The 12,135-nt window shown below is 38.7% G+C and overlaps 1 protein-coding gene across 7 annotated transcripts in view; it reads left to right on the forward strand.

Moving 5' to 3' along the window:
- The window catches only part of LOC108700220 (collagen alpha-2(XI) chain), an 89,129-nt gene that overhangs the window by 36,087 nt on the left and 40,907 nt on the right, over positions 1–12,135 (forward strand). For all 7 annotated transcript variants that reach the window (XM_018233206.2, XM_041575221.1, XM_018233208.2 and 4 more), the window contains 15 exons: positions 150–236; positions 320–376; positions 1,103–1,156; positions 3,640–3,693; positions 4,341–4,394; positions 4,469–4,522; positions 5,751–5,804; positions 5,908–5,952; positions 7,950–8,003; positions 8,089–8,133; positions 8,802–8,900; positions 9,000–9,053; positions 10,175–10,219; positions 10,570–10,623; positions 10,959–11,003. In XM_018233206.2, the coding sequence (XP_018088695.1) occupies positions 150–236; positions 320–376; positions 1,103–1,156; positions 3,640–3,693; positions 4,341–4,394; positions 4,469–4,522; positions 5,751–5,804; positions 5,908–5,952; positions 7,950–8,003; positions 8,089–8,133; positions 8,802–8,900; positions 9,000–9,053; positions 10,175–10,219; positions 10,570–10,623; positions 10,959–11,003 (855 nt within the window). The remainder of the gene's footprint in view (positions 1–149; positions 237–319; positions 377–1,102; positions 1,157–3,639; positions 3,694–4,340; positions 4,395–4,468; positions 4,523–5,750; positions 5,805–5,907; positions 5,953–7,949; positions 8,004–8,088; positions 8,134–8,801; positions 8,901–8,999; positions 9,054–10,174; positions 10,220–10,569; positions 10,624–10,958; positions 11,004–12,135) is intronic.

Raw genomic sequence — 12,135 nt, forward strand, 5'->3', positions numbered from 1 at the left:
GACTAATCCTAATGGCTGTATATAGGGGCTCGTGATAAAGCCATTACATGCATTCAGATGGATAAATTAGTTGTGCCTGTAATATGTGGTTTCTGCACAGAGGCTATACAACTCATAGTTTTAACCAACTGTCTGTTTCATAATTACAGTTTCGCTTTGGGAATAGTGCAGGTGCTAAGGGTCCTATAGTGGCAGCACAAGAGGCACAGGCTCAAGCCATTCTGCAACAGGCCAGGGTGAGTTCCATTGATATTTCTATTTCTATACCTTCCTATTAACAGTCAACTCCCACTTACCTCTCCCATCTATCTCCTTATAGCTGGCTCTGCGTGGACCTTCTGGACCCATGGGATATACTGGCCGATCTGGACCATTGGTATGTAATGAGTGTGCAGTTAGCAAAATTGTTGCATTGATTTACAGATAATTTTTACAGATTCTCTACCAAATGTAATATATTAATTAGTTTTTGTTAAAGAGTATTTGAAATATCTTTATTAATCTAACATTATGAACTGCTGTACAACAGTTATACTTGCCCTATCTCTCTGTACAGCAGTTATATTTGCCCTGTCTCTCTGTACAGCAGTTATATTGCCCTGTCTCTCTGTACAGCAGTTATATTGCCCTTTCTCTCTGTACAGCAGTTATATTTGCCCTGTCTCTCTGTACAGCAGTTTTATTTGCCCTGTCTCTCTGTACAGCGGTTATATTTGCCCTGTCTCTCTCTGTACAGCAGTTGTATTGCCCTGTCTCTCTGTACAGCAGTTATATTGCCCTTTCTCTCTGTACAGCAGTTTTATTGCGCTGTCTCTCTCTACAGCAGTTATATTGCCCTGTCTCTCTGTACAGCAGTTATTTTGCACTTTCTCTATGTGCTATGGTATATATTACACTCTTTTAGAGGATAATGATGTCCCCTGTGTAAAATTGTTCTAAACATCACTCTACACATTGCTAAAATGTATACAATGCACAGTATGTGTGCTCCACAAAATTCTTTAAATATACTGTCAGGTTGAATTATGTAGGATAGTATTTAACATGCAAAGGTTTGTGTAGAGAATTTCAGTGCACTGTGATTGTTCTCTTTCTATTTCAGGGACCTCCTGGAAATCCAGGATCAAAGGGGGAATCTGGAGATCTTGGTCCTCAGGTAATAAAATTACCTAAGTAATAGCTTTAGTAGTACCACAGTGGAAACTATTTTACATAGAGTTACTAGGTGGCTTGTGCCATCCAAGTTGCAGTTGCAGGGAAATCACATTCAGAATCCATTTTGAATTCATTTTGCTTAGGTATTGGCATTCTAGTGCTATAGATCCAAGATCTCTCTCTCAATGTACAGACTTGTTGACCCTGCTATGTACCATTTCACTTAAAGCAAGTTCTGCTTCCCAAACTCCAGTGATGTCAGGGCCTGCCCCCTGTTTAACATAGTTGGAGAGCTAAGCTGAGAGCCATCTGAAAAAGTACTGAAAGTGGAGCTCATTGTTCCACAAATCAAGAAGAAGATCACGGTACAGATATATTATTTGCATTAGACAAATACAAAAGTCAAATGGATGTAAAGTGGCCCATGAATGCCCCAATAAGATTGCCAGCAGGCCTGGACTAAATTTTATTTTTAGACCACCTGCAGTAAATAGCATGAGCCCAACCATCCCCCTTTATACCACTGGTTAACAGATTTTCAATGTGAAATCTAGGGGCTGATAAAGAAAAAAATGTAATGGGTCACACTCACACTCTCCTTCAGATCTTTAAAATGTAATTATTCATATATGTAGGAGCTGGAATATAATGCAATGTATTCAAATAACCCCAGAAAAACAGTAATTAACTTTATCCTGCAACACTTCCATGGCTTGTTTCATGGTAACCAGTTGGAAATATATTTACTGTTGGACTGCTTTGTTCCCTATTACACAATACAAACACTCACTTTTTATTTCCACAACACATATGCAGTGTGAACTTCATATTAAAGCCCCAAGAACACCTAACAGTATAAATAGGGTTGACACTTTCACAGTTTTCAGAAGGGCTGCCCGTGTCAAAACTGCTTGCCCAGTTTTCCAAATTAAAAAAAACGCCAGGCAGGATTCTCTTAGACTGACTGTGACATTACCCAGCCTGCCCCCTGTCATCACTGGCCTGCCTCCTGTCTGGACCTTGAGGCAGCAAAACGTAACAACCCTAAGTATAAAGTATAAATGCAATGCCGAATTAATTTTTATTAGCCCTTCAGAGCACATAGACGTTTATATGCAGTGCCAATTTAATGCATAGTGCTCCATACACACACATAGGGGCAGATTTATTATTATTATTATTATTATTATTTCAGGTTCTGGTGGTTCACCCAATCTTGAACTTAAGTTTGTGACCCTAGAACACATAGCAGTGTAATTGTAGTGCCAAGTGTTAGTGTAGTACCTTATCATGAGTAGTACATACAGTATGTGCATAATTAATTGCAACCACTATCCAACAGATCACTTAACTCACTTTGAAGATGTTGTCAGACCTCCTCACCCAATTTCTTTGTGTCATCCACCACTCGTGCTCTTCCCTTTAGAGGGGTTCTCACAGGGAATGTCTGGCCCCTTCTCCTCAAATCAGTGTCATATGGGGTCACTACTAGTTGGGTTCACCAAATTTAGGCCCAATTAGCCAGATCAGCCAGTCCTTCGTATTCTTAATACATAATGGCCTAGATTAGAGGGGCACAGGCTGGTGTTGTTGGGACATCATTTATTTAAAAAAGTATGCTGTCCATTTAGTCACACCCCTCCCTATATGACAACCATATGGCTACTTTGAAACATGTTGAGATGCAACATGTTTCACAGCGGATAAGGAAGCATGTACTCATGTTGGAGGAGACCAATAATGGTGCCCCAACTGCCCAAGTAGGTAGTTGACCAAGGCCCACTTTTATCCTGGGCCTTGTAATTATTTTAAAACGAGCCTGTTTGGTTCTGACACCTGGCTTAAGCCTCTGGATCCCCAGCAGCAGTTAACTGTAGCGTTGCCCAGGGACACATATAAAATTTGAGATTTGCCCATGTGGCCCTCAGGGTCAGATGGTAATCATACAAGAAGCACACAGTGGACAACTACTCTTGGTTAAAGGCACTTATGTTGGCTAAACTGATAATCTGTCCTTTTTTACCAGCATTTGAATCCAATTTTTTTAGTAAATGGTGTTTTTTTGTGACAAAAAATCATGAATCTGAGTTGAGTTTAAAATTCATATTTTTAAGATTTATTAAATCGAAAAAAAAACCTTAAAATCTTGAAAAAAAAATATTCAGCATTTAAAAGCTGGAGAGTTCGTGCTGAATTCTAAGGGAGTGTTTAAAATTTCAATCTATTTTCAATTTGAGGTTTCGAGATTAATTTAAAATTTGGCGCTCATAGAAAATGAAGGGTAAAATGTTATTTCACTGCATGCCATTTTCAAGCAATTGAATTTCTCATTTTCACATTTTTGCTTAGGTAAGATCACACTGGAGATTTAAAATTAGATTTTTTTTTATAAATCTGCCCATATTGTACATGCAAGCTGTCATGTTGCATTCGATTATACTTGAATGAATCTCTATGATGACATCTTTTTACCTTCTCTTTTAGGGACAAAGAGGACCTCAGGGATTGACAGGCCCCTCAGGGAAACCAGGGAGAAGAGTAAGAATCTTTCTGTAAAGACTTTCTGTAACATCTCCTTCATTTGGGCAAAGTACAAGGGAACACCTCTTACCTATTCTAGATGCAGCTTTATATCTCGGTTTTATGAAATAACTAAGGGTCTTATTCCTGTTTCTACTTTGCTATGACTGATTGCTTTAGAGCACTGCCACACAGGGCAGATTCTTAGCCTATGTATAAATATAGACTGATAATCCTACAGTCGCAAAAATCTTACGGCTGCAGGCACATGTAGAGGATTTTGGTGCGAAACTGCTCACATCAAGGTATTGGAAGGAGATAAGGAGAAAATGGATTTTAGTGAAAAGCAGAATCTGCAGCTCAAGTCATAAATAGTGAGGACAACGTCAATGAGCCCACGTGGTCCTCACCATGACTGCATTTTTAAGCCTGTCCAATTAGTATGTGGTCTGAGAGCCCTATACATCAGCCGACAAGTTGATGATTTAGTCTGGAAGGACCAAAACCAAACAAGAAATCTAAATTTAAAATATATAATTTATTCTACTACACATGGCCCCAGGCCTATGTCCTCAGATCATTCATCAGGGTTCATCTTCCTTTAAAAATCTCCCAACAATTTTCCTATTTTCTTCCTAATCTTTCTTTAATGTTCATTTTTTCAGGGTCGTTCTGGTGCTGATGGTGCACGTGGTCTTCCTGGTGAATTTGGAATGAAGGTAAGAAAAATTGACTCTAGATCACACTGTGCACATACTTGGGTCTACATAATTAAACTTTGTTTCTGCTACAGGGAGATCGTGGCTTTGATGGACTTCCTGGACTGCCCGGAGAGAAGGGCAACAGGGTGAGTTATTTCATTGTTAACTTTAAATGCTGAGCCTATTTAATTAATATGATTCTTTCTTACTTTTTTAAATTATGCTCAGGAGAAAATGTTTTCTGAAGGTGCTGCAGACCAAATGACACCCTCTAACTAACCTGTCTTCTGCTTAAAGCAAACCAAAGCCAACCATACATTTAAAGAACTTTCCCAATATGTCCACCTTAAAGGGATACTGTCATGGGAAAAATGTTTTTTTTCCAAAACGCATCAGTTAATAATGCTGATTCAGCAGAATTCTGTACTGAAATCCATTTCTCAAAAGAGCAAACAGATTTTCTTATATTTAATTTCGAAATCTGACATGGGGCTAGACATATTGTCAGTTTCCCAGCTGCCCCAGTCATGTGACTTGTGCTCTGATAAAATTCAGTCACTCTTTACTGCTGTATTGCATAGTTGGAGTGATATCACATTCCCCCCCAGCAGCCCATCAGCAGACCAATGGGAAGGTAACCAATTAGCAGCTCCCTAACACAAGATAACAGCTGTCTGGTAGATATAATAACAGCACTCAATAGTAAAATCCAGGTCCCAATGTGTCCCATACACGCTCCTTTGCAACTTGTAGTTAGCGCCAGTGTGTGCCTTCAGCCCACTTTGATGAATTACTCACAAGTGCATGTTCTGAGCAATGGAACCTGGAATTACCAGGAACCTGGACCTGTCAGTAATTCTAGGGTTCCTTTATCAGGATGTGTCAGTAGCTGCAACTGACTTGCATAATTCTATTGTAATAGAATTAATAGAACTAATTCTCACACAAATCTCAATAGGCGGATTAAAATTCTAATGTGTGAATTTTGACACTCGAAAATTTGAATTTACTATTCGACCCTTGATAAATCTGCCCCCTATTCTCATAATTAACATATGGGATTTATTATTTGGAAAACCATTATATAGAAAGATCCAAAATAAGGAAATTACATTTTCCATATTTCCTATTTAAACACAATTATTTTTTATGATTTCCTCATTATTATTCCTCTGTAATAATAAAACAGTATCTAGTACTTGATGTTAAATAAGTTAGCATTTGTCTTATCGGTATGGTGATCCAAATTAGAGAAGGACCGTTTATCAAGAAAAGCCTTCTAGATAGCAGGTCCCATACCTTTGCCATCTTTTTTTTTAAAATGTGCCATGAGTATAGAAATGTTTGTCAAAATATGTTTTATTATTTTTGTAGGGTGACGGTGGTGTTCAAGGCCCTCTGGGAGGACCAGGAGAAGATGGAGAGAGGGTAAGTAATCACTTTAAAGAATGGATCCTAAATATATATGAAGCAGTACCTCCAAATGTGACCCATGCTTTATGCCACCTTTACTTTTATTTTTTCTTTCAAGGGAGCAGATGGAGATGTTGGAGCTCGCGGTCTACCTGGAGAACCAGTAAGTAAATACATTAAATCTTAGTAGTACCCATGTTGATAGAGGTCATATGTATGTCTAAACCTGCATACCTTATTTCATGGCGTGCATCTCACAAAGTCTCTCTTGTGGACATATTGCTTTCCCGTTTTACATGTATGTTTCTATATATGAAGTGGGCACAAACTAAACTTAGCTTATGGTCTTATAAAGTAGCCTTTTATTTTGGATAAACAAACAAAAAACAGCAACATATGGCTCCATTAAGCAGAAATAAGAAGTAAGGTGCAATTTATATCCTTGTTCAATATGAGCCCATGTCCTTTGTCTACTATGCATCTTGCCTTCCATTTTCAACCGCCATTTTCACAGTATTGAGCTGTTGAAAACTTAAAAAGTAATTAAAGGTAGTAGAACTTGTTAATGGTTGAGTTTTTTATTGCAAAGGTGCTGAGGACAAATTGTTCTTGAGATACTTATGGTTGCATGACTCTTCCAATAATTTGTTCTCTACCCATGGCTGTGCTGCATGCTCAATGTGCTTTTTAGTCCATGTCCAGGTTATGGGAGATATTCTGATTTTACTGATCATTTAGTTACATAATACATGGTACAAGTATAGTTTGGGTTACCCCACATGCTGCTTTATTCAGTTTTTTATTCAAGCAGCTATCTCAAGGGTGGTTTGAATATTATAATTTTAGAAACTGCATGTAAACTTGCAGTTCTGTTAATATCCTTTGGATGTATAAAGTGCATTTTAAGGCAATTGTAGTGGAAAATGTAATAATATGCAGTAACGGAACTACCCGGCGTGGGCCCCACCTCCGGAAGCAGAGATTGTGACAGATTGTGATTGTTTGCAAGCCCACAAACCGCCGACGGGCCCAGAGGGGGTGCACCCCGGTAGTTCCGCCACTGATAATATTACAAGCCAGCTAATAACCCTCTACTTGGACATAATCAAAGGGCATGTATCGGAGTACAGTTGACAGAGCAGTAGGCCGCAGCTCTCATTCCTCTAAGCTTGCTGTCAATAATGGGGGCCGGAATTAAGAATGCTTGAGTCTTCAGGTTCAAACATTTGGGTACTAAAAACATGCAAGAGTTCCTAAACTTTGCATGGTTTCTTCATTTGAATACTTCGGCTTACTGTTGATTGTTTTTTTTTTCCCCTGACATAAATATTTTTTTTTTTGAAAACTTGCTCAGGGAAATAAACAGATCAACAGGAAGCCGAAGTATTCAAATGAAGATACTACGCAAGGGTTGTGTATTTTTTAGTACCCAAATGCTCAAGCCTTCAGACATTATTGGCTCACCCAAGATAAAGCTATACTAGAGCAAATTCAGGGAGCACTGCCAAAGAGCATAGTGGGATACAGGGAACCAACAAGTCTTAGGTCAAAACTAAGCAATGTACTAACACAGACACAGACTTCTTGCCTTTGGAATTAGGTCAATGTTTTCACTTTTTGGGTTATGGCTACCTTAGCTGAGTTATGTCCAGATCAATGAACCCTCTGTACCAAACTTTTGTGTTGAACCAAGCAGCAGTGTTGGGCTGGGACACCGGGGGCACACCAAAAACCCTTAGACCAGGGGCCCACCCAAAAACCTTTAGACCAGGAGCCCACTAATTATTATTTTCTTCCTCTCCTCACTCAACCTTTATTCTCCTATTCTCTTTTCTTTAAATACTATAATCTATTATTCCATCTATTTAGCCTCTTTATTCTCATAGAAATAGGCACTGACCATGAAATAGGCCAAATGTTTAGAAGCAGGAGGGCCCACTGACACCTTGGCCCACTGGGAGTTTTCCTGGTATCCCGGTGGGCCAGTCCGACACTGCCAAGCAGTCAGCTTTATCTGAAGGTTCGGTACTCTTTGATCAGTATCTTGTACTCAAATGAATAAACCTTCCTTCTGAAGGTACCACTAAAGATGAAGTTTTAGTGTCATTTGAGATTATACACCTTGATCTATTTCTTTTTAACCTGTACCATTTTTTTTAGGGAGTCAGAGGATTACTTGGACCTAAAGGACCCCCTGGCATTCCTGGGCCCCCAGTGAGTATCCATCCATGTGCTCCATGATATTATTTCACTTTCAGGAGACCTCATCCACATAACATTACTCTCTGTATTTCCACAGGGAGTGAGAGGTATGGACGGACCTGTCGGACAAAAGGGAAACCTGGTAAGAAGATTTGCACTTTAAACTTTTCGAATGTTACCCTCATGTCATGTGACTATACAGTTATAAGGCATATGTAAATTAACTGGCAACATATGTTCAGGATTAGTATGTCTTTACATAAACTGAACCAACCTTCAAAGGAGAAGGAAAGGCATTTTCTATTTGGGGGTGCCAAAAGTTAGGCCAATCACCCAAGTGATTCTATTTATTTACCATCCCAGGCTGGTGCTCCTATCAGAAGAAACTGCACACCGGGGTTCTTACAGTGAGCACCATGGAGTGATCGTCTTCTGGCTTCTTCTTTCTACTCTTGGTTGTGTATGCACAGTAGAGTGAAAAGCCAAACTTTAACTAAAAAGTCGGCTATTTTGTTCTACTGCGCATGCGTCTGCCCCCAGAAATTTGAAGAAAGAAGACGCCGGAAGAAGATCGTTCCATGGTGCTCACTGGTATAACCCCGGCCTGTGCAGTTTTCTGCAGATATGAGCACCTGCCGGGGTTTCAGGTAAGTAAATACAATCCCTTTGGGGTGCCTAACTTTTGGCACCCCAAGTAAAAACACCTTTCCTTCACCTTTAAGCCCTTAATGTGAGATACACAAGAAACATGTTTACTTGTTGTAATAGGGTTCAGATATTTTGGACATATTTTCTTTTTCTTTTTTTCAGGGTCCACAAGGTGAGCCTGGTCCCCCTGGGCAGCAAGGAACTCCTGGAACTCTGGGGCTTTCAGGGCCACAGGGAGCTATGGGACCACCAGGAGATAAGGTAAGATATAAGGCGTTAATTGAATTGTATGTATTTATGTGGAGATACTATGCTGCCTTAGATATATGCAGTGTCTGACTGCTATTTCATTATTTACAGGGGACACAGGGCAAACCTGGCCTGCCTGGTATTCCTGGGTCTGATGGACCTCCTGTAAGTATTACAATATAAATTCTATGTTAAATAGATATACACTGCACAGGGTAAAACCAGCAAGTCACTTGAACTTTTTGATTAGTCATGTTCTCTTGTATCACCTATATAAAAGCAGGTAGACTTGGATGGTTACCCATCTGATTATTTTTATTCTTCTTTTTTAGACTCTTAGTTTTTTATTTTTATAGTGTTTTTCCCTATGAATTGTCAAGACTAACCAGGTATATTTACATGTATATGAAATAGACTGCTAACAGGAATAAACTATTTATGATAACAAGTACTCTTTCATTGAATATGGAGGAACATTTTCTCTATTATCTGCAATTCCTAGTTACAAGATGCAAACTGTTGTATTACAAGTGGGTAAGCGAGGGTCCAAGCAACTCTGCCTTTTGCATAAAACTCTTCTGCCTAAAAAAAAAATTCCTTTTTCTTCTATTCCTGTTCTTAAACTGGGGATAGCACATTATCACATATTTCAGGTGCACATGGGCTGCTGGTATAGCTTAAAACCCGAACACAGAAATAGAGATTAGTCAGAGGTGAGGCAAAAAAAGTATCCATAACTGACACAAGCACCCATAACCTTTTTCCTTGATCATATGTTCTGCTTTTCACTCTATTCTTTACATTAGACTGTTATAATTGGCAAGGAGAGAAATTGATAAGGCAGGGCTGAGGGGGACATTGATAAAACAAATCCACTGTCTATGTTGCAAGCAAAACATAACACTTGATACTACTTATATATTAACTGGTTTTCATGACACTATGCCAGTGTCAATTTACCCTATGGGAATCCATAGTAGCAGTCCTCTAACCAACATTAATAATAATTCATTCTTGTAACAATATGAAGAAAATTAGACAGGGCCCAGATTATTTACACCCTGTTCCTGCATCCTCCTGATTTTTTTGATGTTGTTAAATCTAATTGCCTTGTGTGCTTTTGCATAAAAACTATACAATAGAAGTGGGCATTGTGGGATTGGATATTTGAGTGGATATTTTGCACTGCTACAAGAGAGAATATGAAATGAATTATGCTATGATAATATGTGATAATAAGTGATAATATGTAGGATATCACATAATGTTTATGCACTTTCTTTTAGGGACATCCAGGAAAAGAAGGTCCAGCAGGGGCTAGAGGCAACCTTGTAAGTAGCTCCTGGCAAAACACAGGTTATTAATCCATTCTGCCCCACACTGGGAAGACCAATCACTATTCAGAATGATATACTCTTGAAGACCTGTCCTTAAAAAGAGTCAGATGAGATCAATCAGGATTAGCATTTTCCTGGACTTCCATGCAACTGGACTACCCTATCAACAAATGACTTACCATGATTTAAGACCTTATGGTCCCACCTTCCTTATACCATGCTTATTATTAATACTGACAGATGACCCCTTAAATTACTAAAAAGGGGTTTTAGGACTATATGTTTTTTATTTACATCAGTTACTGTATCATTCTTAATATCTCTATCATTTATTTCCATTAAAGGGTCCTACTGGTCCACAGGGGACTCTTGGTTATCCTGGGCCACGTGGTGGAAAGGTAAAGTAAAGAAATCTTTGTTTTTTATGTTACTGGTCTTCCTTCTTCTGTTTTCCTTCTGTTCTTCTTAGCGCTTCCTTTTCTCTCTGACTTTTTTTACTTCTTTATTGTGTTTTATTCATTTATCATTGAATCCATTATTGTGTCTCTCTCTTTCTTGTTTAGCAGATTTATATACTTTTCTTTTTCCTCTTTCTATCTCTCCAAAACTTTAAGGTGTTTTAACACCTTCCAAGCTGTTACTTCTCTTTTCTCGCATGCATCCTTGGAAATGTGTTTAAACCTGCCCTGGTGTCTGTAATTTTGTGTGTTTCACTGTGATACTTCATTTACAGGGAATCGATGGCATCCGGGGCTTGAAAGGACATAAAGGTGAAAAGGTACCCAAAAGATATCCAGTACTGCCCCAAATCCCTTACTTTTTGTTTTACACACAGCCTCTAACTTCTCTGCCTACATGTTATAGATCAGTGCTGTCCAACTTCTGTGGTACTAAGGGCCGGGCTTTTGCTGGACTATGTGGTGGAGGGCCGATAACAGAAGCCAGTGTTGACCACTCCCTGTTTTTAAACCACTTTAAACCACAAGAACTTTTAAAACCATGTCCACAGTAATGGTGGTAACACACCAAGAAAAAACAGATGGTTGGTGTTCACTGCAGGGATTTAACTCATCATTCATGTGAAGAATTTAAGTCATATTAATACATACCCTTAAATCCATATATATCCTCCTCCCCTGTGGATAGTACTGCACCTCCCAGGCAGGCAGAGTATAGCACACACAGGGAGCATAGGGCAGGCAGAGTATGGCACACACAGGGAGCATAGGGCAGGCAGAGTATGGCACACAGGGAACATAGGGCAGGCAGAGTGCTAGACAGCACTACTGGTAAAAAAAATTATTGCAGCAGGCTGCTGATATGTACACCTAACGCGTTTCGGGAACAACTCCCTTAATCGTAGGCTTGCAACAAATTGGACACAGTTGTCCTTTTATACACAAGGTTATAGCAGCCCCTACTGGGCTTTCCATAAAATACACTGTTTATTAGATACATTTAAGAACATTACTTAAAATGTGTATTATATTAAAACCATTGTTTCTTCAAAGAAAAAAGCTGAATACACATGCTTTATTCATTTATAACTAAATGGAAAATTAGACCATATATAGTGTATTTATCATGTTATATAAGGGAGTTATTCTTAATTTGAGAATTATCTTTGTCTTTTAAATAGATTTACTCCTTAACAAATCTCTAGGGCTTTTTTATGTATATATAAGAAAAAGATAAGGAAATGGGAGAAAAATGAGAGAAAAAAAGAAAAATGGGAGAAAAAAAAAAGAAAAAAAGGAGGGGCGGAAAATATATGTATATATTTATGCCTGTACTTCTCAACCCATCTTCATCCATATTCCATATTGCTTTGCTAACCACACTCTATTAATATAAATAACTGATGGCATGTCTAAAATTTAGGCCATTTGGTACCCTAGTATCCAATTTTA

The sequence above is a fragment of the Xenopus laevis genome, chromosome 8S (assembly GCF_017654675.1).
Source record: "Xenopus laevis strain J_2021 chromosome 8S, Xenopus_laevis_v10.1, whole genome shotgun sequence".
NCBI lineage: Eukaryota > Metazoa > Chordata > Amphibia > Anura > Pipidae > Xenopus > Xenopus laevis.